Below are 27,481 nucleotides of genomic sequence, written 5' to 3'. Positions count from 1 at the left end.
TTATTATTTTTGACCGAATCATGCTAATTATTTGGTGACAAGCAACATGTAAGTATTTACATACTTTAGAACTTTAAATTGTGCATAGCTAATAATAGGCTAGAAACTCGTACTAAGATATTCCTAACACCATACACATTAGAGATCTATACGAAGATATTAATGGATACACACAAAGATATATACATTATGTTCGTGCGAGTATCCCAAATTAGTCCCTGAAAAATATGCAACTTGTACTTTTCTTATTTTCAAACATTATGTGGGGAATGGATTAAAATAACTCTTTAAGATGCTTTCCATCAAAATTAAGAACTAAATTTACTTTCATTACAACACTAAAGTAGCTTTAATTAATCTGAATACAACAACTCGAGCATAAAGAACAATATTATTAATAATTATTAACACTTTCATCTGGTAAATTGTTATAACTTATGTACTAATAGTTAGTTTTCATTTTGAGAACATTAAGTTAATAAGTATAAAATTTAAATATATTAGTATCTATGCATTATGAAACTTGAGGTAATAAGCGACACATATGTGACATACAAAAGATAATAGCATAGCGCATTCATGATATGGTGACGAGCTCCACTTTTCTTTTACTCGTAGTCATGTATTTCTATTTTCCCTCATCACATAAAGTGTATTTAGGTGTATTGTCTGAACTCTGAAATACAATATTTTAGGCATTAAGATCTCAGACTACAATGGTGATGTTTTTCGTTGCTCCTTAGTCTGTATGGTCCATAGTCTACTCAACTGTAGTTTGAGTTCAGGTAGTATGAGCCCATCATGGGGGTGATGCCTCTACTTTGTGACCTGAGATATATTTAGGAGTGCTTAGTTTTTTCAAGCACGCAATCCTTTATTTGGTATACGGGTATACCATTTTATTGTGTTCTATGCAGTTTATTTTCTCAACTTCCATTGACAGAATATTAAGGAATGGTTTTATAAAAAAAATGGGGGCTTGGGTAGTCTATGATACTCTAGGAAAATGGTGTACTACAATACTCTATAGTGTCAATGGAACTAGGTAAGTTATTTTGCTCCTTCGGAGTATTTCGAGTCATTGTCGATTTAATATTTTACTTGTCGATCTGAAGGTTGTTCTCATGCGGAATAAGAAGAGAGGGGGACTTGCATTTGGTTGAGTGGAACCATGATGAAGTATCTACCAAGAGGAGATATTCTGGATTTCGTGAAAAGCCAACTGGTGTAGTGTAGGGTGTCGTGCAGTTTGATATAGCTCAGAATCGGGAAGATAAGAAAATTAAGTTTTGTGAGGTTGATAGCATCAACATGCTAACCTGCATTGAAGCTGATTGAGGCTTGCGAGTTAATCTCTGTTCGGCTCCACATCTGGCTCCATAGGGGGACAATTGGTTGGTAGTGGACACCATTTGTTTGCTTGAGATGGTTGCTAATTTGAGGATGTCTGGTTGCATGGTTGAGGACAAGTTTACTACTCCTCTCCAGATAAACCATGTGGGGGACTATGCTCAGTTTGTGTTCCTTGAGAAGGGTCAATATGCACTCCACTTGGATATCAAGTACAGGCAACTACGTAAAGTGCATGACATGACAAAATAAGATAGGTGTTCGGGTAATATCCATCCTTTTGTGATGATATGGCCTCCCTCATTTCCTGCACTCAAGGATGATCCTACAAGGTTTGTCCTTTTGCCTTTAGATGATATGTATAGTCTATTTGAGGTCACAAAGTTTCCTAATGTGCATAGTCCATCACACTATTTGGTATAGCTATGGTAAGGTGTTAGGTATATGATTGATTCCTTAGGCCATTATAACACGACTAGTTAATCAACATTAGATAATGATTGCCATAAGATGATTTGAAATCGCTTGTGTACTCGGGTTATATTACAAGATTCTTACTTGTGGTCATGATATGTCACCCTTGAGTGTAGCTGCTGGTTAATTACTTGTGGTCATCGTACGTTACCCTTGAGTGAAACTTGCTAAATAAGAGAGAAAAGGCATAATAATTGCATCATAAAGTGAGATAATAGTTCAAATTGCAATAAATATTAATAATAAAACATAATTCAAAATGGACGAATCAGCCTCCCCTACTTTGGTAAGACTAGACATCGGCTTTTGAGAAATATGAAACATGCCATGATCAACATGATAGCCAGATGCTTGTTGGGCCAACTCATTTGCTCTCCAATTTTCATGTCTAGATACATGAGCAATGCTAAAATAATCCAAAGTAGAAATTATATCTAGACATTTATCAAGATAAACATTAAGTGATTCGTTAGAACATTGAAAGACTTTGGATATTTGTTAGACTACTAATAACGAATCACCAAAAGCCTCAATATGTGTAGCACCTATGGCAAGTAACATCTATAAGCCGAATAATAATGCTTCATATCTGGCTTGATTATTGGTGCAAAAATATTCTATGCAGCATGAGGCTTCAAACATAGGACCATGAGGAGACATATAAACAGTACCAACACCTTGACCATTGCTATAAACTGAACCATCAAAATATAATCTCTATGGTGCTATTGAGACAAGGTTTATACAAATATCATGCTTGCCATCAATTCGATGTTCAACAATAAAATTAGAAACTATTTGGCATGTTCAGGATTTTAGAGATTCATAAGACAAATCATATTCAATTAACGCATAAGCCCACTTGCCAATTCTACCACTAAGAATTGGCGTATCTAACATATACTTAATGACATCGGTTTGACAAGCAACTATGCAAGCACTAGGTACTAAATAATGTCTCAACTTCGTGCAAGCATAATATAAACATAGGCATGGTTTTTCAATAAATGTATACCTTGTCTCCGCATCCAATAAGCATCGGCTCAAATAAGTAATAGCATGTTCTTTTCCTTCGGTAATAGCAACACCAATAACACCTTCTTCCGCTGCAATGTAAAGCCTAAATGGCTCCCTATGCCTGGGCGCTTTCATAACCAAAGGACTGCACAAATATTTCTTGATCATATCAAATGCCTCTTTCTATTTCGCCCCCCAAGTAAAATCAACATCATTCTTCAACCGAAGGATAGGAGTAAATGCATCAACCTTCCCTGGCAGATTGGCTATGAATCTCCTCAAATAATTGACTTTGCCAAGGAATTTTTGCATATCTCTCTTGCACGTTGGAGCCTCCACTTTTTTATAGCTTCTATCTTTTTGGGATCATTCTCCATGCCATCTTCATGAATAATGAAACCCAAGAACTTCCTAGCCGATACACCAAAGGCACACTTCAAAGGATTCATTTTCAGTCCATACTTTTTCATTCTTTCAAAAGCTAAACACATATCGGCTAAGTGAGATTCAAAAGCATCTGATTTTACAACAATATCATCAATATAGACCTCAAGTATAACGCCGAGTAAATCATGAAATATTAAATTCATATCCCTTTGATATGTGGCGCTAGCATTTTTTAATCCAAAGGTCATTACTGTCCACTCGAATAAACCAAGGAAATCGGGGCATCGAAAAGCCATTTTGGACATGTCCTCTTCGGCCATAAAAATCTGGTTATACCCTGCATTACCATCAAGAAAGCTAATGACCTTATGTCCAGAAGCGTCATTAATAAGCATACCAGCTACGGGCATGGGATACTCATCTTTGGGTGTAGCTATATTCAAATATTTGAAATCAATGCACACCCTCAACATGTCGGAGCCTTTCTTCTCCACTTGTACAATGTTAGAAATCCACTCAGCATACTTGCAAGATCTTATAAAATTAGCTGTAAGCAAACGACCGATCTCTTCCTTGATCCGGTCATATGTTTTTGGATTAAATTTTCTGGCCGATTGCTTGTAAGGTCTAAAACCGGCCTTTATAGGTAACTGATGATCCACTAGCTCTCGGCTTAAACCTGGCATCTCATGATATTCCCATGCAAAGCAGAAAATATATTCTTTCAACAACTCGATCAACTTAGCCTTATGATCGGCTCCCAATTTTTGTTTACAAATGTCGGCCTAGGAACTGAACCATCTCCTCTATCTATCTCTTCTAATGGATCAACTGATGTAAAACCTTGCCCAAGTTTATCCGTATCATCTAACTCTTCTATAGATTCATACATATCGTTCTCATTGGACCGATATTTTGTAAGTCGCTTTTGTAACCACTCAGAGTTAGGATCCATTTAAATACATACTTTGAAGCCAATTTCACCAACTGGCTTTAGTGAAACGGGCACAAAACCATTCTTTGTAGCACTGAGAAAATCAAAATCTGATAGGTCACGCACCGTCAAGCAAGTAGCATTGGGATGTTGCCAATCCACTGATGCATCGACCAAAGCAACACAAACCAAGTTATCCGCATGAATGACCTCCACTTCATTATCAACCAATTGAATTAAAAAATGGTTTATGGTAGAAGGCACACATTGGTTGGCATGAACCCAATCTCAGCCTAATATAATGTTGTAGTTACCTTGCACTTCAGCGAGGCCGAAGGTGGCGAGCCTGGGACCTCTAGGTTGCTTTTTGTTACACTAACCTCCAGGTTGCTTTATCGCACTAATAATCACTGGGACAACATCGAATTCATTGGGTAGAACATATTAGAAGGAAAAGAATTGGTTTCTCACTGGTTTTCTGTTTTTTCTTTCTATTTCTCCATTTTCTTTTATTTTATTCGGTTTTCTTCAAAAAGAAATTCTTTTTTTGTTTTTACTTTCTTTTCTTTTTTTCTTCTTTCATTCTTTTTTCATTTGTTTCTTTAGTTTACGATGATTTTTCCTTTTCTTTTGTTTCTTTTCCTTTTCTTCTCTGTTCTTTGTTTTCCTTTAGTTATTTTTATTCTATTTACATTTGTTTCTTTGTTTTTTTCATTTTTGTCAAAATTTTCCTTTTTTGGTTTTTCTTTTTTGGTTTTCTTTGTTTCTTTTGTTTTCATTCTACATTTTTTGTATCTGCGAACAACATGATTCTAATACGTGCTTAACATTTTTTCAATACAAGCTTAACATTTTTAATACAAGGTCACCATTTTTTCTATACACATTTTAAATATTTTTCAAATGGTTAATCAAATTTTTTAATAACAATATTAACCTTTTCTCTATGCACATTTTAGATTTCTTTAAATCCCATATTAATTTAACATGGGTCACATTTTTACTATACACATTTAACATTTTTTAAATCCTTGATTAAAAAATTAAATACATGTTCAATTTATTTTCAAATTCTTGATTAACATTTTTATATACATTATATTTTTATCATTTTTTAGATACATGGTCAACATTTTTCTATACAAATTTAACATTTGTCAAATGCTTGATCAACAATTTTCAAACACTTTTGCCACATTTTTTCCAATGCTTGGTTAAGAATTTAATAGACATGACCAAGCAATTTCATCAATGTTTAATACATGGTAAACATTTTTCTATGCACATTAAAAAAATTCAACTTTTTGATTAAAAATGTTCTTTTTAAACATTTTTACAAATGCTTGAATAACATTTTATATACATGTTTTTAATACATGGTCAAATTTTTTTCAATAAACATTTAACATTTTCAAATACTTGTTCCATATTTTTCAAATGCTTGATTAACATTTGTTATATACATGATCAGATTTGTTTCATTAGTTTTGAAATACATAGTCAACATTTTATCTATACACATTTAACATTTTCCAAATGCTTGCTTAACATTTTTCAAACACTTTTTCAAATGCTCTATGAACATTTTTAAATACATGATTAAATTGTTTGATACACATTTTATTTTTTGTATACATTTTTCATATACGTGATAAACATTTTCTTTATACACATTTGATTTTTTTTCAAATGCTTGGTCAACATTTTTTAAATGTTTTATAAATTTTGATTTTTTTAAATATATTTGTTTAGAGTATTTGGAAGTATAAATTTTAAAAAAACAGTGACAACAAAAAACGTGAAAAACGCGAAACAGAAACAAGGCTGGTGTTTCCCATTTACTTGGGCCGGCCCAGTTGGAGGTTCCCTTTAATGAGGGGCTCTAGCCTGTCTCGCTTAATTGGGCGCGACACTTGCTATTTTGCGCTTCAGGCGCCCGTTTGTATGCATTTTGCAAAGGGACCTCCGGTTTGCAAATGGGCACGACACAGACCTCCACGCCCGGCCGGCCCAAATCCCCTTTTTTTATTTTATTTCTTGAATACAAAAATTTAAGACCGCAGAGAGAATCGAACCAGGGACCTCCGGTTTCAACTTACACACTGCGCTAATCACCTGGCCACTGGCGTGGATTTGATAAGCTACATCTTTTTCCAGTGCTTTCTTCTTTCTTCTTTTCTTGTTTCCTTCTTTCCTTCTTTTCATTTTCCATTTTTTTCCTTTTTTTTCTTCTTCCTTGTTTGATGAAAATGAATTCAAAATCATGAACTCTTTTCTAATCTATGAACTTTTTTCTGAAAATTGATGAAATATTTTCATTTTTCAATGAACTTTTTTTGAATATCGATGAATTTTTTTCTTATTCAATGAATTTTTCCAAGTCGATGATTTGTTTTTCAAATTGGATGTATGTTTCTCAAATTAGATGAATAGTTTTTCAATTTTTATACCCTTTTTCAAATTCGATGAATGTTTTGCAATTGCATGAACTTTTTTAAAAATTGATTTTTTTTCATTTCCATGAACTTTTTCAGATTCGATGTGTATTTTTTCAAAATCCATGAACTTTTTTGCAACTCATGAACTTTTTCAATTTTGTACTTCTTTCAAATTCGGAAACATTTTTGGATTTGCTTATTGAAGAAAAATAGTGAACTTTTTTAAAAAATAAATGAACTTCTTTTGAATTCATGAATTTTTTTGAATACATGAACTTCTTTCGATTTAGTGAACTTCTTTTTCAACACACGAGCTTTTTTTGCATGATGTTGAACTTCATTTGAAATCTGTGAACATGTTTTCAAATAATTCTGAAATTTAAATGGTACAATGTCAGTAGTCACTAGCAGTTAGTTGGTCGGGTTGTTACCCTCACTGTACAGAATCGCGATGGCGAAATCGATTCCTAGTGGAGATCCCTTTTTTCTGTGTTTCTTCACGCTACGTGTTCGTGGGCCGGCATAACCAGATGCTGCTGTGAGCGCTAGTTACGTTCATCGGCGCTGATGGCATGCAATAGGAGGTTCCTAGGGGCGCCCTAAAGTGTTCGCGCGCTATACGCCGGCCATCGAGCCAGGGCGATTCCTATTTAGCGCTGCAGGTGCCGGTTATTGCTGTTTCTGCAAACCGGTGCCTGCAGCAGTGTTAGCTGGGCTCGGCCCATTCCATTTTTTTCCGTCATAAACAAGGAAATATGCACGCATACGTTGCCACTCGATCCTGCGACTTCATGGTCATTGGCATGATGCGCTAACCACTGCACCATCTATCTTTAGCTACACAGCTACAACCTCTTCCTCCTTTTCTACTTACGCCTATTCCTTTTTCTATTTCTTTTTTATTCGGAACGGGTTTTGTTCTAATTTTTTCGGAATGGTTTTGTTTGGTTTTTTCTTCTTTTCCTTTTTTCCTTCTGCTAATTTGAATGAACTCTTTTCGAAATGGATGCACTCTTTTCCAAATTGATGATTTAAAAAAAATCGATGAACTCTTTTCAAAATTGATGAACTCTTTCTCAAAATCAATGAACTCTTTTTAAAATCGATGAACTCTTTCTCAAATCGACGAACTTTTTTAAAAATTGATGAACTCGTTTTGAAAACCGATGAACTTTTTTTTCAAAATCGATGAACTTATATTCAAATCGATGAACTTTTTCTTCAGAATCAATGAACACTTTTCAAATTCATTGAACTCTTTTTGAAATCGATCAACTCTTTTTGAAAATTTGATGAACAGATTGATGAAATTGTTTTCAAAATCAATGATTTTTTTCAAAATTGATTATTTAAAAAATGATTAACTTTCTAAAAATCCATTATCTTTTTTTAAAGATTTATGTTGGTTGTACATTAATATTTTACTAAGCAAACATTAACTATGCCGAGTTTCTACCTCTATATAGAAGAGCTAGGATTGTTTGGTGGTTATTGCGTTAAGTTGTGAGCACTGAGGTGCTGGGTTCGTACCCTATTAATCCAATATTCTCAATTAGGTCAGTTTTATTATCGCGTTTTCCTTACTGAGCCGGTTGGTGGGCCGGCCCGCTAGGTGTCGCTAGCGAGCGCCCGCAACGTTGATTAGGAGCGGCCCTCGAGCCAGCGCACACCCTCCTTCCCCGGTGCCGCCTAATGGGCTCGCCCATGTGCGGTGCGGGCTGCGCCACATTTTTCTATTTCGTTTTTTTAACCTTTTCTCTTTTTTCGTTTCTGTTATATTTTTTATTCTGTACAGTAACTCCGATTTTAAAAAGTTACAAATTGCAAAAAAAGAATTTTTAACTAACTAAAAGAAATAAAAAATATTCGTGATTTTGTAAATATTGCTCGTGTATTCATAGAGTTTTATTTAATATGACAATACTCATATTTATAAAAATAAAAAATGATTGTGAATTATAAAAATGTTCACCGATTCAAAATATTCATGCATTTCAAGATTATATTCGCAAAACAAAATATATTCAAGAATTCCATCAATGATATTAATTTTTTTTTAAAATGAACTTTTTTTATTTTGGTGACCATATTTTGAAATTTGATCAATATTGTTATATTTGATTAACCAAATACATAATTCGGTGAACATTTGTTTTCAATTAGATGAACAACTTTTGGATTGAAGAGAACTTTTTTAAGTTGATGAACATTTTTAAAATATGAAGAATTTTTTTTTGAAAGTTGACAAACATTTTTTGAATTTGATGATTTTTTTAATTTTGATTGACAAATTTTTTAATTGGGCGAACATTATTTCAATTTCAAAAAATATGCACCGATATGAAAAAAATCGAATTTCAAAAAATGTTCAGCTATTTGAAAAATTGTTAACAGATTTGAGAAAATAAATTGAATTCGAAATGAAAACAACGAAAAATAAAACAAAATTAAAATTAGAAAAAAGAGAAAAACGAAAATTAGTGAGAAAGGAAAAATGAAAAGAAAATGGAATTGAAAAACCGGATATGCCAGATGCATACTGAGCGGGCCATCCCAGTATCACTCGCGTCCGGAAAATTAAACACTATCATTCTGCACGCAATGACTATGTCTCGCTGGGGAGATACAAAGATTCAATCCATGTCTCGGAGATAATAGCTAGCAATGCAGACCAGTAAGCAATAGTCGGGTCCTGCAATCCAGTGGGGTGCGACCTAGTTAAGGGGTATATAGCCGGTTTTCCATACGATTCTATGGGTTATTTTTTTTCTTTATTTTTCACAGTTTTCTTTGTTCTTTTCTTCATTTTCGCTGGTTTTCTTTCATTTTATTTGGTTTTATTTATTCTTTTCACGGTTCTCATTGTGTTTTCTCCTTTCTTTCTCTTTGTTTTGCTTTGATTTTCTTGGTTTATTTTTCGGTTTTCAATGCCTTTTTTCCTTTCTTTCCACTTTGTTAATTTTCTTTGTTTTTCTTGATTTCCACCCTAGTCTTTCAATGCACAATGTTGGTATATATCTAATACACGTTTGATAGTTTTTTACATGGTTAACATTTTTTATACAGATTTTTTAATCTTTTAGAGCCCTTGATTAAAAAAATAAAAAACAAGACTAAGATTTTCTAATACCTGGTCAACCTTTTCCTATACATTTTTAGCATTTTATTAAATGCTTGATTAAAATTTTCCAAATTAAATATTTTAATTTAACATTTCCAAATGCTTGATTAACATTTTTCGAATACTTGTTCAATATTTTTTTAAATGCTTGATTAACATTTTTATATACATAATAAAAAATCATCATTTTCAATACATGAAAACATTTTTTTCTATACATATTTAACATTTTTTTGCTTGATAACATTTTTCAAATAGTTTTTCTAATGGTTTATTAACATATTTATATACATGATCAAAATATTTCATAAATTTTTTAATACATGTTCAACATTTTTTCTATATACATTTGTCATTTTTTAAATGCTTTATTAACATTTTTCAAATACTTGCTCAACATTTCTTTTTCAAAATGCTTGATTATCATTTTTATATACGTGATAAAAAATCATCCTTTTTTAATTCATGATAAAGGATTTTCTTATACACATTTACCATTTTACGAATGCTTGCTTAACAATTTTTCAAAAACTTTTTTGGACTTTTCAATTACTTGTTCAATATTTTCCGAATGCTTGATTAACATCATTTGTTCAAATACTTATTCAAAATCTTTCAAATACTTGTTCAACATTGTACATTTTTTTAGATTTTTTTTGTAAGAATATTAATACTAGGTAGCGATCACGCGCGCACCCCGCACTTCCCGCTGCAAACGTTTTCGGCCAGCCTTGCTAGTTTCCGTTTTTGGGAACGTTCTAGAAACTTTCAATTTTTTTTGGTTTTTCTATTCGTCCTTTTTTTCCTTTATCTTGCAGTTTTCATTTTTTTTTTTCTTTTTCTGTTTTCATTTTTCTTTTTCTCAGTCATATGGGAGCCATAGTAGTTTTCAGATAAGTAAAATATGGATGTCGGATTTGTGACAGGCTAACACACAAACCAGCTGAGACTATCAATTTATAATCCAGCATCATGCAACCGAATCCATTGGAAAATCTGCATATTCTGCATGCATTGACCACCACAAAACTGGAAGGAAAAAGCAATACTGTTGATGATTCCAACTAAAATAGGTACAGTTGTTTGAACACCTCTGCTTTATAAGAAAAGAACAAATGACTCTGAATCTGGCTGAAAGCAATACAAAAATCAGGAAACTTTAAGAAAGTTATGCTATTTTAGGATTCAATTCATACAACAAAATTAAACTAATGGAGATTGCATTGGTAAATAAATAACAAAGAAATTGTACTTTTATGTACAATTTTAAAAAGGTGCAGTGATGCAGACCAAATAAATGTACATATGGCATCTTCTATAATAGCTAAAAGCAAAACAGATAGCCAAAGCGATAAATCAATTTCAATGTGTCAAAGCTGGAAGCAACATTCTCCACATTATTGTGTTTCAGCTGGACAGTTGCTTGCCATTCAACCCACTATTACAATTCACCAATTGGATGAACTTATTTGCTATCCAAGTTGTGTGGCTAATAATCCAAACAAAAATTGCGTGCTTTTCATTTTGATGGTAAGGTTGGCTGCAGGGAGTAGAATAATCAGGATATATGATTTATTTTTAGTCTTGCAAGGATAAACAAAGTAGTCAAGGATCCAGGACTAAATTACCACATTTGAAGCCTGTCAACATAGTTGATTTGGAGCAAGAACATTACAAATAAGATCGGCCATTAAAACCATGGTCAATCAGTTGCGCTCTTTTAACCTCCAGGAAAGGAACAATAACATTTACACCATGATAATGCACGAATTTGTTATCAGGGCACCTACAGGACCAACCAACATATATCATGAATTTCTCCATAATGATAAGAAAAATAAAGGTCATATGACAGGTCACATATCAGGAGAAAAAATCAATGCAATGCTTTATTGCGGATTGGCTGATTAGCTCCTTTTCAGTAGTTTCACCTACCAATTTTCTACAAAACAAAGATGAACCCCACAGTATGAAAGAGAAAATGAATGCATTAGAAGGCACACCCCTTCACTGGAGATGAATCAATAAAGATGAGCAGAAGCCCATCAGTGCACAGAAGTTTCATATTTTAAAAGGACTTGCATATATAACCTAGCAAACTCTGAATGTCTGCCATCGAGTTGCCCTAAGCCCTAATCCTTCGAAGACTTGAATCACAAACAACAAGAGGTTAAAAGCCAATAGCAAAAAATGAGTTGATGTTCGTTTACTTTGGTCTGCTGCTACTGCCTCTCTCTTGGATGATTTTCTGAACAGTCATTGGAAGTACTAGGGGGGAAATGGAGAGTGGGCGGCTCACCTTGCTATTGAGGAGGTAGTAGCAGAGGAGGGCGTCAGGCAAGCCTCGGGTGCCGAAGTTGGTCGGTCTCGTGCTTTAGCTCGTGCACGTGCCATCCTCGGCGATGAGCAAAGGCGTCACTGACGCTTCAACCAACTCGCCCCATCGCCTAGCGTTCGGAGGCGGGAGTAGTTTTCGACATGGAACCCTAGCTCGCTCCCGACATCATAGAGGAAGAAGCTGCCCATGCCGTGGAATCAAACCCCCAGATCAGGGCCCGGAGTAGGCGCTCCCACCTGTGTCGTCTCATGCCGGTGTGCCGTAGCTTCTCAGCTCGCCGCCGCCACCTGTGCGTCTCCACCACCGTCAATCCTCATCATTGGGCAGTAAAATGACTGCGAGGTGAAAATGATTTAACTGCAAGTGACGATCCAACAGTATAGCTGAGTCGGATGGGTAGATTGGACGGCCAACGAAGCCATATATCGGGCGAGCACCGTGGAGGAGGGTCGGCCGACCTCCATATAGGTTAGTATGTGCATGCATGTGTAGCAAATAATGATAGTTAATTTGGTGAAATTGTGGAAATGCTGGTTATAAGTAAATTGTGTATCTATTAGAAGTAAATTTGTGTATCAAAATTCTGATTACAGATCTAGCTAATAAAATTGTTATTTGTTTGTTCCGAGTGGCTAGTTAATTTGAAGCAAAATGTTTATTTGTTTAAATAATTATAAGTATATGTATATATGATGCATGCATGATCGTTTATTTGTTAGCAATATTGGTAACGAAAAGTATCTAGCAAACATTTCATAGTTAATTATTAGAAAGTTAGCTATAGCCAGAGAGATTTGCAAGTACTTATTATTGGTGCAAAAAATGCAACGCAATCTCAACCTGGTTTGGCCATGGGCTATCCCTCCTCCAGCGACAAGGTAACCTCTCCCGCTTCTAGCGAGGATTCGGGTGAGCTCTCGTCGCCTCCATTCCCGACGACACTTTCGACGACCCTGTCGTCGAGAGCATGGAGGGGGAGGAGCATCCCGCCGACTCGGAGTTGGAGTATCCCGCGTCGGAGGAGAGAAGCATGACATCATCGACGATGACGGTGATGTAGTCCCCATTGGCGACGACCAACCTTAATTAAGGGTTTGACTTGTGGAACCTTAGTTTGGACGTTAGTATTTTTGTTGTAGCCAGTATGAAAAGTTGTCTTACTTGTAGGGGGTACGTTTCTAGCGAAGATTCTGGTACGATGTCAACGCACCACAACCACGACACTCACCAAACGTGAGAAGAATTTGCTTAATTAGAAGTCAGCACCAAGCTGTCAACATATAGCGCAACTGGCAAAACAATAGACTACCTATCTAGTTCCTACATCCAACATTGCCGGTTATGATTAATGACCATTTACATCAAAATTTCATATTTCTTTGCCATGCATATTCACAAGTCACTAGTAGAAGACGCATGTTTCAGCAACATAGCTTCAGTTGCAGAAATCGGCAGAGGAGTGTCTAGAGTGAGAGTTCGTCATCGTCGTTAGAGGCAGCTGCTCGGGGTGCTGAGTCGGAGGAGGCGAGACAACTCTGGCAGCCGCGACGCTCCATGGCCGAGGCACTCAGGCCATGGCGGAGCAGTGGTGCTGTTTCGGTCGACCTTTGCACCATGACCGCAACAAGCTAGCTGTTGCAAAGGTCCGCCCCAGTTTGCTGGGACGGTAGATCGGACGATTGTTTCGGGCGGCATCCAACGGTTGCCGAAGCGTCTGATCTTATTGGTTTATCACCCGGCAAATCGCTTACCATCAACCGGCCGAAAAGAGACATCGCGTTCGTTGCCTTAGCTGCGAACCACACACACATCTCCACCCACCTTTGTTTCTGTAACAAGGCCCACTACATCGTCTTCTCCCCGTAACTCTAATCTCTCTTTCTCTCTCATCTCATGCTATAGATTGGATGGGCAGCCGACCACCGCCGATCACATCCCGCAGCCGACCACCCAGCCACTCACATCTCCTACCCCCATCTAGATGGGATCGCCGAGCCACAACCCGACGTTGGCGACAGTGCCTGAGATTCGCGCGGCTAGGTTGTCGCTCCAGAGGCACGCGGCGCAGCGCACGACCTCACAATTGGTGATGCCGGTGTCGGGGGAGCCCTCCCTGCTAGATCCATCATCGATGTTTCTGAAACAAACGTCTTGTTACAATAGTCAATAATTTTTCTGAAACAAAGCTCTTATTGCAAAGAGAGATCATACACGGAGATGCTTTGCAACGTCACCAATGTTTCTAAAACAAAGCTCTTGTTGCAATAGTTGGTCGTTTCTGAAAGAAAGCTCTTGTTACGATAGTCAAATGTGTTTCCGAAACAAACCTCTTGTTGTAATAGTCACTGCTATTTCCAAAACAATATGCTTGTTGCAAAGAGGGATACTATGTTGAGCAACTTAGATCGGACGACTCGCGAGGCAAGGGATCTTTTAAAAAGATCCATCGACCGACGCATAGCATGCCCCATGAAGTCTCTACTACCTAAAAGAACCGTAAGGTTCCCTCTCCCCTCTTACGTCGTTAGTTTCGTCAAGCCCTCCCGCACCCGAGCTATTGATTTTTCTTCACGTGCTCCCCACGTTGGTTTTCCATGAAAACCACTCCTAAAGAACCGACGTCAATTGATTTTCCTGCCTTATCCCAATTTTCCATGGAAACCACTCCTACAAAACCGACACCAATTGATTCCCCTGCCTTATCCCACCTGTGATCTGGCCGCCGCCACAAGCTCCCCGATCTAGCGAACGACAGGAGGGCGCGCGCTCTGCGTCAATGTTGCGCGACACCCAAGGATTCACCGATGCCGCCCGGAGCTATTTTGCAGCGTCGAGGAGAGGGTAGGCGAGAGTTCATGTCTTCCCTAGGCTCCCGCCGCCGGGCTCGTATCGTCACTAGGACATGGAGTCGATGTGGCAGCCGGCCACGCCCCATTCTTCTCCCTCTCTGTCCCAGTTCATGCTCCCCTGCCTCTTCCCCCATTCTTGAGGTCAATCTCGTGATGGACTCCTGATTTCTGAACATATATGTTTCTTGTTGTGCTGCAGCCTGTAGGTCGTTGAGGTAGGGTGTGGCAACTCACGATACGGCAAGAAGGTACTATGGTACGGCGTCGATGGTGACGACATCAGCTGCATCAACCTCTACCTGATGAACGTCCAGCTTATTTTCACTTGGGAGTACGTGCTGCTGATGCTATGTGAATTTCCGAGCAATCTCACCCTTTGCAGATCGTCTACCCATTTCACTATCCCCTGCAACAAGTGATAACTCGGTAACAGGCATCGCTGAGAAAAGAAATTGGGAGATACCATGTAAAAAAAAACAAGTGCAGCAATTCTTATGGAGGCTAACCCATAATTGTTTCCCTTTGAGACTCTCCCTGAAGCGTACAGGTATATTGTGACACGATGTGTGTGTGCTGCAAAAGATTAGATAAGGACAGCCCCCGTTCATAAGATGCAAGGAAGTCAAGAAACTATGAAGAAGTCTAGATCTAGGACTACATCCACATGGATGCTAAAGAAGTAGTACAAACAGTACCAGACCTGCCGGAAGATCAAAGGGTGCTGGTTACATGCATGCTATGGAGGTGGTGGAGCAGCTCAAACAAGGTAAATGTTGGGGAAGGGGTGGGGGTGGGGGGCATATAGTCATGCCACAATTCGGCTTGACATTCCAGTTCCATGGAGCGCAAGCGGACGCAGCTAGCAGCGGCAAGCCAGAAACACGGTTCCTTCTCCCAATCTGATCCTCTCCAATTTTCCTTAAATCATTTGCAAGCTACACAAAGCGGCAAGCCAGCAACACAATTCCTTCTCTCTACAGGAACTAGATAGACATGTAATCACAGATGCTTAGCTGATGAACTTCTCCGTAATATATATGTGATATTTAGACAAACCCAAATATCCATTTTCCTTACATGTTGGGTATAATGGGCCTTTTGATTTATTTTGATGATGATATTTGTGACTCAAAGAACAAGCCGTATCGATGGAGGTGGCGAGCATGAATCTGTAGGCAGAGACGCTGGGAGGAAGAACAATAATAAGAAGAAAACTGATTTGGCGCTAGAAAGGTTGAAAATGTAATCTTGAAGTGCATTAGAACTTAAAGATGTATGTTCTGACATGAGTAGTAATGAGCAACTAGAATATTTGTGCCCCGTGCAACGCACGGGCATTCACCTAGTAGGTAGAAAAAGTAACAAGCGAGCCGCGGCTACTGGGCCGCGGCAATACGTGTTGCCCTGCAAGCGAGCCGTGGTAGGGCTCACCGCGGGAGGCACATAGCCGCTCCCAGCCACACCTGCCGTCTACACTTAACGTTGCACTTATCAAAGCTCAACCGCTATTGCAAACGGCTTGGTTGTGGTCCATTATCACTGCTGCCCGCTTGGTTGCTAACGGGTAGTTATCGACTGAAAGTATCAATGCCGAGATTCATAGCGCTAGAAAAAATTCATCGGTTACACCACTTGGGATCCTAATCTTTTGGGACTTGAGTCGATTAATTGGAAAAAAATTAAAAAAGAAGAAGATGAACTAGAACAAGAGGAGATGGCGGCGACGTGCTTTCCATAGAGAATATGATGCAATTAGGACGTTTACCTCTTTTTCTAAACATGGCCTTTTTACCTCATATGTGGCTGGTAAATGGTGTCTTGGCTAGTCTTCTAGGCGTTCGGTCTTTTCGGTTTGTTCGGTTCGGTCTTTTCGGTCTTTCAAGAATTCGGTCTTCCAGAATTAAAGACCGAAATAATTTCAGTCTTTTCTGTTCTTCACTATTCGGTCTTCGGTCTTTACTATTCGGTCTTCGGTCCCGACCAAACAGACCAAATTAATTTGCTACAACTAATATCAGTGTTACTTTCTGCACCACTACATTCATATTGCTTCCTGTATGGCTGTACGAATACATGTTTACATTTGGCAGTAATTTACATTTGACAATAAGTAACAAAGTACCAACAGCAAGTAACAAAGTACCAAAACTTGTTTATATTTGACAGCAAGTAAAAAAGATTCATACGACACAAAGTAAGGAGACATGATTCATGGTCCAGCAACAAGATTCATGCATGCATAATCATTTATATTTGACAGGAAGTAAGAAGATAACAAGCAGCAGCAAACAGGCAAGCAACACCACCACATAGTACTTGACAACATAGTACTTGGCATCATACAAATCAAGTTCAGTACATGATTTCAATGCAACAGCAAACAGCGAACATAAGATTCCACATAAGTTCAATACTTGACATAAGCAGCAAACCACATAGTACTTGGCGTCAACAAAGTACTCTCACTCTCAGTTCTCAATTCTCAAGTCTGGTCACAAATTACAAGCACAAGATAACGAACATAGCACACATTCCACATGATTTCAGTTCAACCATGAGTGGATGTGGATCTCACTTTGTTGGTCGACTTGGCCATGGAAGAAGCAATAACACCACCATTGACCTTGCGCTTTCGCTTCACCTTGTCACCAAATTCTTCAATCAACTCTGCAACAAGTAGTTCAATCAAATTCATAATCTTAGTGTTGGTAAGTAATCTTCAATCTACTAAAGTTGACAAGTCATGCATATATATTAGTATGGCGTGCATATAAGTAATCTACTAGTATGTGATTGGTTTGGTACAAGTAATCTGCTATCATGTATGGACAAGTTGGCTAATTGATTTACCTTTCTCCAGCACTTCTAATTCTTCCAAGTTCTCCTTGATGTCGACATGATTTGTTGACCTTCTCAGCCAGTCTTGCGTACAAACTAAAGCCTGTACCATAAATGGAGTTAGAGATGTCCTAAAGTCATCAAGTATGCGTCCACTTGTGCTAAAGGCTGACTCGGAAGCCACCGTTGTAATGGGGATAGCAGGAATATCACGAGCCATATTTACCAAGATTGGGAACCTAGATGAATTCTCTTTCCACCATCCTAGGATGTCAATTTTTTTGTCAGGGTCTTCAGAGTCTTCGGCAAGGTATTTTTCAAGCTCAGATTTACTACTTGCACTTCCTCCACTATTATTTTGCCTCAACCTGCTTGCAATTAGTTGCTTCATCATACTTGCTCCTCCTCCTTCTAGTGGTACTTGGCTATAGGCTGGTGTTATTGGTTCTGGTGTAGTTAATCTTACTCGGTATTCTTCAAGCAAATCACGAACACATTTGTTAACAGCAAACCACACCTTCTCTCCACACTCAGCACCAAAAATTTCCAAAGTAGTCAGCCTAGTGAAATCAGATAGCTTATATCTTGGATCAAGAGCTGCAGCAACAAAAATTAGCAAGTTGAGATTTTCCTTCTCCTTATCCTTCTCCTTCTCCTTCTTCTTCCCTTTCCCTCTTTCATTCACAATAGGACCCTGCTCCTTCACCTTTTCATTCTCATGCCAAGACCCCCAATATTTATCAAACTTTTCTTTCATCCTCTCTGCCATAGCTTTTTGCAAAGGATCTGTACTGCTCATCCAATTTTGAACCAAGATGTGTACATTGCCAACCTCGAAAAGAAAGTTCTTGGAAGTGACATGAAGTGAGGCTAACACACGAACGGTAAGATTATAAAAATGCCCAAGAAAGGCGGCCATTTTCCTAGCATTTTCCCAATCCATCTCATCTGGATACCCAAATCCTCCTTTTTCTTCAGACAAGTCTAACACATACAATGGGTCATCTTCACAATACCTTGTAAACACCTTTGCATAGATGATGGCAGCCTTCAATATTATGTAAGTTGAGTTCCAACGAGTGCATATGCCGGGGTTTCTGATCCACGGGCACCTATGGGACCGGCGGACCGGGTCCCTTTCGATTCGGCGGGGGCGGAGGTCGCGCAAAGAGCAGATCGAGGCGAAGCACGCGAGCGATTTACCCAGGTTCGGGCCGCACGGATGCGTAAAACCCTACTCCTGCTTTGTGGATCTGTATTGATTTCTAGCTCGGGAGCGCGGAGTGCTACAGTACACACCGGCGGCTAGCAGGACCGAGCGTGAGTGTTCGAACTGGCTCCCCCCCCCTCTCCCCTGTTGCACACGGGCCTCCTTTTATATGCTCAAGGGGTTACCGACAGGTGGCAACGGAGGTAAAGGGAAAAAATGGAAAGGTGCTATGGTAGGTACAGCTACCTGTTACAGTGTATCATACCTAACTCTGGCGGCAGGGGACAAGGGCATTAATTGCCCGTCTGTGTCGCCTAAACAGTACCGAAAGGGACCGCTAGGGACGCCACCGTTTGCCACGATGGTTATCTTTTCAGCGCCTGCTTGCCACCGCGCACCCCTAGCTGCACGGCCTCCTGCCACGTGTGCTTGGGAGGGTCCTAGAGCGACACGTTGGCGGGTGTGCTGGAGAGCGGGCACGAAGTGGGGGTTTCTCGCGGCAAGCTCCTTGCCGCGGTCGTCGTCTTGTCGTGTTCGGGAGTTTGTCGCTCACCGGGCCTTGCCGGGACGCGTGGCGCGCCGTGGCAAGTTTTCTTGGTATGCCTTGGTTGGCCTTCCCGGCAAGCTCCTCTTGCCGGGGTCTTGTCTTCTTGACTTGGACACTTTGTTCTTGAATGGCTCCAAAGGAACCAGGAGGATCTTGGCGGTCACCCGGCAAGCCTTGCCGCGGGATGCTGCGATTGCCCGTGCACAAGTTCGGGATACTAGGGTACCCCTACTCTAGTACACCGACAGGAGCCCCCGGGCCTGGGCCAGACACGTTGCCGAGCGCTGTTGGGCCAGGCCCAAAACAGTGCACGGGCACGCGCGGCCTAGGTTACGCCGTATCTCACTCCGTATCCACCGCCCCCCCCCCCCCGAACGGCACGCGTTGAATGCGGCGTCGTGGGAGAGGTCGTGGGGGTTTCTTTATTCGGAAATGCGGAACGTCCGCCCCCTCCCCCTTTATAAGCAGGGGAAACAGGGGCAGTTGTCCCACTCGCCCGTTGCCGTTCCCAATCTCAGAGATCTCCGCCGCTCCCTTGCCTCCCCAAAGCTGAGAGAGAGAGCAGCGCTCCGCCCCCCATCGCCACTAGCACCACCAACGCCGTCGACCTCCTCCACTACTTCCGCCATGGCTCCAAAAGCCGACAAGGGGAAGACCGTGAAGACGACCGAGGCGCAGCGGCTCGCGGCGTTGCGGAAGGAGCGGTCCGTTTTCTCCCCCAGGCTCGGCGCGACGGAGCTGAGGGAGAATTACTATCTGTTCTGGTCGGCGGAGACGCGCGCGCATCCGCGCACAAAGGTTCTCCCCGCCGCTGCTTGGAAGGAGGCTCCGAATGGGTACCCCTTCTTCGCATTGTTCTTCTATTGCGGGCTCTGCCCGCCCTTCTCTGATTTCTTCTGCGACATCATGAACACCTATGGGTTCCATCTCCTTGACTTCACCCCCAACGCCGTCCTGACAATGGCAGTTTTCGCACACCTCTGCGAAAACTTTGTCGGAGTCCTTCCCAACATAGCCCTCTTCTGCCACTTTTTCATACCCCGAGTAGAGAGAGGAGAGCCTCTATCCGGCGGGATTGCCTGGATCTCAAGGTCCGGCAAGAAAGAGACCTATCTGGAGGGAGAATTCCGCGGCAAGTGGGAGGAGTGGAGAGCTGATTGGTGCTGGATTGACGAGGAGAGCCCGCAGCCATTCACCGTCCGACGCCGAACCCCAGTAGCACGCGGCAGCGATTGGAGTGACATGGCTCCGGAGGACGCCAGGCTGAAGATTGCCGTCACCAGGATCCTGCGCCTGAGGCTTGCCGGGCTTACTGTTGGCGCTGTTGGCGCAGACTTCCTTCGCCGCCGCATCGCCCCCCTGCAGGAACGGGGGAGGCCCACTTGGGAGTTCAAGAACGCGACAGACATCATGAGGCTGCGGCCAGGCCTCAATTACAACTTCACAGTCCTGGAGCTCAACGCGATGCTGCAGGAGCTGTTCAAATATGACCCCCAGTATCCCGAGGTGTTCAGGTTGCCGGGGGGCGTCGTGCCTTTGTGCAACAATTCCGCGCTCGACCGCATCCGTGCAATGATGCCGGAGTGCGACTCGCACGGGATTGTGCCGACTTGGCAAGAGCCTGCAGACGAGGTCGTGCAGCAATTCTTCGACGACTTGGTGGAAGTATCAATCCACCCCGGCGAGAAGGACGGCCTCACCCGCGACACCACGGATGCGGAGATGGCGCTCATCGCCACTAGGCTGGAGGAGGCAGCGGCAGCCGCGGCCGCGGGCGAGTTCGGGTTCACTGCGGAGGAGGCCGATGCAGCAGAAGCGGCAAGCCGTGCCGAGCGAGGGGAGCCTGCCGGCAAGAAGGGGCTTGCCGGGAAAGACACCGAGCCGAGCGAGCCCGCCAAGGACACGAGCAACTCGTTGCAAATCGACTCTTCTTCCACCTCGTCTTCAGACAGCTCACCAGAAGCAGGGCCTCCATCCCCACCAAGAAGGCGCCTCCGCAAGGTTGGTGATGTGGCGGAGCGGCAAGCGGGCCAACAGTCGCCACGCCGCATGACACGCTCGACCACGGCAAACACCGTTGCCGCGGGAGCGCCTCATGCTACGACGGCAACTGGAGCGGAGTCTAGCCGGACCACCGCTCCAGTCCCTGCCGCTACTCACGCCGCGCCGACAGCCGGAGCGGGGTCGTCTCAGACCGCCGCCACTGCTCCCTCCAAGCGGCCAAGGGAAGCTTCTCCTCCGCCTCCTCGTGCCGGGCGCGCGCCAGGCTTCGACTTCTCCGCGTTAAGCTCCGACGAGGAAGAAGAAGAAGAGTAAGCTTCTCTTGTTGTACTTGCATTTCTTCAACTCTTGCTGTTGGTCTTGTTTCTCACTTGCTTTTCCCTGAATCTGTTCCTCTTTAGGACTCTGGCCCAGAGAGCGGCAAAGAGAGCTAAGGCCCCGGCGATCAACATCGAGGACGAGCCCACTGCGACAACAGGTGGCGCGCCCGAGACAACCTTGCCGGAGCCGGCGACTTTCCTCCATGGCAGCCCCCAGCGTAAGTGTGTGAATTACTTTCCGCGGCGAGGCGCGCATAGGTACTTGTCTTTGCTGATATCTGCTTGTTGACTTGTGTAGGAGCCGAGCAGCCCCACCAGGAGCCAAGGGAGAATCCCCCGACAAGGGAGAATTCTCCGCCAAGGGAAGGCTTCCCGGTGAGGGAGAAGTCTCCGGCAAGGGAGGGTTCTCCGGCGAGGGACAGCGCCAGCGGCCCCCCGATGACGGAGACCACGACCGCAGAGCCTGGCGCAGGTACTCCCCTTGCTTCAAAACATCTCTTGGATCCTTCTTTTCTTGATCTTTATGAGTTTCTGCTGGATTCTGTTTGACTCTTCTCCCCTTTTCCGGCCGTCAGATCCATCCGCTGCGGAGCAGATGGAGACAGAGGTCGCCGCCGACGAAGCTGCCGGTGCTGGAGACGCCACCGGCGCAGAGGCCGCCAAGGCTGACGCCGCAGCAACTGGCGAGGAATCTGGCGATCGTACTGACGGCCCAGAGGCCGCAGGAGCGCCAGGCGCTACGCCGACCGCCGACCCATCCGCCGAAGCCGCAGCGCCAAGTTCCAAGGATCCCCAGCCGGGTGTTTATTTGAAGGCCGGCGACGATGTCTTCATCAATCTTCCCTGGGCATCAAGCTCCAGAGCGCCGGTCGAGGGGGAGGTCTTTGACGGAGAAGTGCTCGCCTCCGCGGGGCTGAAGTTGGTCGACGCGCCAAGCAGCAGCAGCAACGAGCCCGAAGAAGAGCGACTGCTGCGCAGGTTGACGTCGCTCTACCGCGCGCGACAAGCCAAGCTGGAGTCCCGCGAGGCGCTTGTCGCGAAGGCGGGAGCAGACATTGAAAAGCACGCAGAAGAGCTCGGGGGTTTCCACTGGGAAGCCCTCCGATCCCTGGCGGAGGAGCGGGAGCAGCTCGCTGAAGCGCGGAAGGTCTTTCTCCTCGAGAAGGCTGAAGCCGAAGAGCGCCAGCGACTTGCCGCTGTGAAGCTAGCCGCGGAAGAGGGCGAGCTGGCGCAGCGGAAGGTCAATCTCGACGCCCACGAGGAGGAGCTTGCCTCGCACGAGGAGAAGCTTGGCGGAGCCCTCAAGCAAGCGGAGGACGCTGTCGCCGCCGCCGAGGCCGCCAAGGAGGAGTTGAAGACGAAGGGCAAGGAGCTCAGCGTCGCCAAGGCCTCCAACGTGGATCTTGAGTTGAAGCTAACCACTTTGACCAAGACTTTGGACAGCGCCAAGAAGCGGGAGGCGGCCTTGAAGGAGGAAATCAAGGCCGACAAGGCGCTGCTGGAGAGCGCTGCCACCACCCAGAACGCCTTCAGGGAGACTGTGACGCACTGGACGGAGAGTTTGGTGAACGCCGCCGCAGATATCGACAAGGAGCTGGCGCAGCTGGGGATGGAAGATCTTGGGTACCCTTCCGACGACAACCTCCAGCCCAGCGCCAAGCTCGTCCTATTCTTCAAGGGCGTGGCGACGGCCCTTCAGCGACTCCGAGAGAGGATCCCCAAGCAACTAGCTGACGAGTCGCGCGAGATCTGTGCGGGAGCCCTCGAGAAAGTGTTGATGAAGGTGGCCTTCCGCAATCCGGGCCTCCGCCTCACTAACATCCTCAGGTCCTTGCCGCCAGAAGCTGATCTGGAGGAGCTCAAGGCCCTTGTCGCACCCATTGTGGACAAGGTGAGCGGGATCAAGCGGGTCGAAGGCGATCGCGTAGATTAGGCCGTTCATTTCTTCTTTTCTTGTCGCTGCCCATCATGTCATGAAAACAATCTGTTAGAGCCGCGACAAGCTATCTTTGTAATGCGACTTGATTGTGGGCAATGATTGCAACGTTACTCCCTTTACTTGATTCCTCTCTTTGTATGTTTTTGCCCTACGCTTTTAGGGAACTTGCCGGTGCAGGCACCTGAGCCGCGAGTGCTGAGTGCGGAACGTCAGCAGCCCGCTGGCGGTGCCGCTACCGGCAAGAAACCTTGTCGCAACTAGTTGCAGCTCACTTAAGTTGCTGAGCGAACTCGAAACAAGGTAAGGGCGCTAGCGGCTCACTTAAGTTGCTGAGCGGACTCGAAGCAAAGTAAGGGCGCTAGCAGCTCACTTAAGTTGTTGAGCAGACTCGAAGCAAAGTAAGGGCTCTTAGCAGCTCACTTAAGTTGTTGAGCGGACTCGAAACAAAGTAAGGACGCAACTAGCTACGAGTTGGTTCCTCCGCGCACAGGTTTCCCATACAAAGTGTGGTCGTTCAAGGGAGATAACTTAAAATTTAAAAAATTTGATTGCTCAAACTTTGGCAACTTAGCTTTTCTGTTGTTCGCTTCCCGGCAAGGCGAAACTTTCTTGAACGACGCCTGGCCCATACCATCCATCGTCTTCTCCTTTCCCCCCCGGCAAACTTGTGGGCGAGGGGAACCTTGCTTTCAAAAGGAAGAAGAGACAATACAGATATGGAGCTTTATGGCTCGTTATTGCTTACCGTGGAGTAGGTGCTGCACAAAGTGTCAGATCATATATGCCAGGAAATAGAAAGCATAAAATTGACAAAATGTGCGGAGCACATGAGGTTTACTTATGCACGGGATCTGCGCCCGGCTTTGTACAAAGGATCACATGCAACAGCGGCAAGACTTTGTACAAAAGTGTGGTTGCCGGAACAGGTTCCGGCAACCGTGCCTTACGGGTAAAACTTACGAAGATGCTCAATGTTCCAGGAGTTGCTCACCGGAATGCCATCTTCGGTCTCAAGGCGGACAGCGCCAGGCCTAGTGACTCGTTTCACCCGGTAAGGGCCTGTGCCGCTACCGGCAAGAAACCTTGTCGCAACTAGTTGCAGCTCACTTAAGTTGCTGAGCGAACTTGAAGCAAAGTAAGGGCGCTAGCGGCTCACTTAAGTTGCTGAGCGGACTCGAAGCAAAGTAAGGGCGCTAGCCGCGCCAAAGATGCCGGGGTTTCTGATCCACGGGCACCTATGGGACCGGCGGACCGGGTCCCTTTCGGTTCGGCGGGGGCGGAGGTCGCGCAAAGAGCAGATCGAGGCGAAGCACGCGGGCGATTTACCCAGGTTTGGGCCGCACGGATGCGTAAAACCCTACTCCTGCTTTGTGGATCTGTATTGATTTCTAGCTCGGGAGCGCGGAGTGCTACAGTACACACCGGCGGCTAGCAGGACCGAGCGTGAGTGTTCGAACTGGCTCCCCCCCTTCTCCCCTGTTGCACACGGGCCTCCTTTTATATGCTCAAGGGGTTACCGACAGGTGGCAACGGAGGTAAAGGGAAAAAATGGAAAGGTGCTGTGGTAGGTACAGCTACCTGTTACAGTGTATCATACCTAACTCTGGCGGCAGGGGACAAGGGCATTAATTGCCCGTCTGTGTCGCCTAAACAGTACCGAAAGGGACCGCTAGGGACGCCACCGTTTGCCACGATGGTTATCTTGTCAGCGCCTGCTTGCCACGATGGTTATCTTGTCAGCGCCTGCTTGCCACCGTGCACCCCTAGCTGCACGGCCTCCTGCCACGTGTGCTTGGGAGGGTCCTAGAGCGACACGTTGGCGGGTGTGCTGGAGCGCGGGTACGAAGTGGGGGTTTCCTGCGGCAAGCTCCTTGCCGCGGTCGTCGTCTTGTCGTGTTCGGGAGTTTGTCGCTCACCGGGCCTTGCCGGGACGCGTGGCGCGCCGCGGCAAGTTTTCTTGGTATGCCTTGGTTGGCCTTCCCGGCAAGCTCCTCTTGCCGGGGTCTTGTCTTCTTGACTTGGACACTTTGTTCTTGAATGGCTCCAAAGGAACCACGGAGGATCTTGGCGGTCACCCGGCAAGCCTTGCCGCGGGATGCTGCGACTGCCCGTGCACAAGTTCGGGATACTAGGGTACCCCTACTCTAGTACACCGACAACATACATCTAGGTTCAAGAATGCCTTGCTCTGAACCTTCTCTTCCAATGCTAGATCCTTGAATTTTACTGTTGGAAATATGCCCTAGAGGCAATAATAAATTGATTATTATTATATTTCCTTGTTCATGATAATCGTTTATTATCCATGCTAGAATTGTATTGATAGGAAACTCAGATACATGTGTGGATACATAGACAACACCATGTCCCTAGTAAGCCTCTAGCTGACTAGCTCGTTGATCAATAGATGGTTACGGTTTCCTGACCATGGACATTGGATGTCGTTGATAACGGGATCACATCATTAGGAGAATGATGTGATGGACAAGACCCAATCGTAAGCCTAGCACATAGATCGTGTAGTTCGTATGCTAAAGCTTTTCTAATGTCAAGTATCATTTCCTCAGACCATGAGATTGTGCAACTCCCGGACACCGTAAGAATACTTTGGGTGTGCCAAACGTCACAACGTAACTGGGTGGCTATAAAGGTACACTACAGGTATCTTCGAAAGTGTCTGTTGGGTTGGCACGAATCGAGACTGGGATTTGTCACTCCATGTGACGGAGAGGTATCTCTGGGCCCACTCGGTAGGACATCATCATAATGTGCACAATGTGATCAAGGAGTTGATCACGGGATGATGTGTTACGGAACGAGTAAAAGAGACTTGCCGGTAACGAGATTGAACAAGGTATCGGGATACCGACGATCGAATCTCGGGCAAGTATCGTACCGCTAGACAAAGGGAATTGTATACGGGATTGATCGAATCCTCGACATCGTGGTTCATCCGATGAGATCATCGTGGAACATGTGGGAACCAACATGGGTATCCAGATCCCACTGTTGGTTATTGACCGGAGAACGTCTCGGTCATGTCTGCATGGTTCCCGAACCCGTAGGGTCTACACACTTAAGGTTCGATAACGCTAGGGTTATAAAGGAAGTTTGTATGTGGTTACTGAATGTTGTTCGGAGTCCCGGATGAGATCCCGGACGTCACGAGGAGTTCCGAAATGGTCCGGAGGTAAATATTTATATATGGGAAGTCCTGTTTTGGTCACCGGAAAAGTTTCGGGTTTTATCGGTAACGTACCGGGACCACTGGGAGGGTCCCGGGGGTCCACCAAGTGGGGCCACCAGCCCCAGAAGGTTGCGTGGGCCAAGTGTGGGAGGGGACCAGCCCCAGGTGGGCTGGTGCGCCCCCCACCAAGGCCCAAGGCGCAGGGAGAGTGGGAGGGGGCAAACCCTAGGTCCAGATGGGCCTTAAGGCTAAATCTGAGAAAAGTTTGATACCTGAACCATAACTCAACCAAACTCATGTGAGCTAGCTTGACACTTGAACCTAAACTAAACCCACGATAGCTATCTTGACACCCAACCAAAACCAAACTTTCTGGGAATCTTAACCAAACTAAACTAAACCAAGCCTTCAACCATGGGTTGAACTGTTTACATAGATGGGTCCAGAACCGTTTGATTAAATGGGTTAAGCACTATATTAATAGTGAACCAAAAAACAAGAAGCACACTGAACCAACTTACTGCTTCACCC

At 43.8% G+C, this 27,481-nt stretch overlaps 1 protein-coding gene across 1 annotated transcript; it reads right to left on the bottom strand.

Moving 5' to 3' along the window:
* Window positions 1–14,036: 14,036 nt before the first annotated feature.
* Window positions 14,037–27,248, bottom strand: LOC147962609 (zinc finger BED domain-containing protein RICESLEEPER 2-like). Its single transcript, XM_087534241.1, has 5 exons — window positions 27,223–27,248; window positions 17,759–18,858; window positions 17,484–17,575; window positions 15,208–15,314; window positions 14,037–14,196 (listed from the first exon to the last, which is right to left on the bottom strand). Exons 1-5 carry the CDS (start codon window positions 27,246–27,248, stop codon window positions 14,037–14,039), a joined length of 1,485 nt encoding a protein of 494 aa, XP_087390367.1.
* Window positions 27,249–27,481: the final 233 nt, after the last annotated feature.

This window comes from Triticum urartu, chromosome 7A (genome assembly GCF_056163025.1).
Source record: "Triticum urartu cultivar PI428250 chromosome 7A, HENAU_Tu73, whole genome shotgun sequence".
In the NCBI taxonomy this organism is placed as follows: domain Eukaryota; kingdom Viridiplantae; phylum Streptophyta; class Magnoliopsida; order Poales; family Poaceae; genus Triticum; species Triticum urartu.
This window is presented reverse-complemented; position numbering and strand designations above follow the sequence as displayed.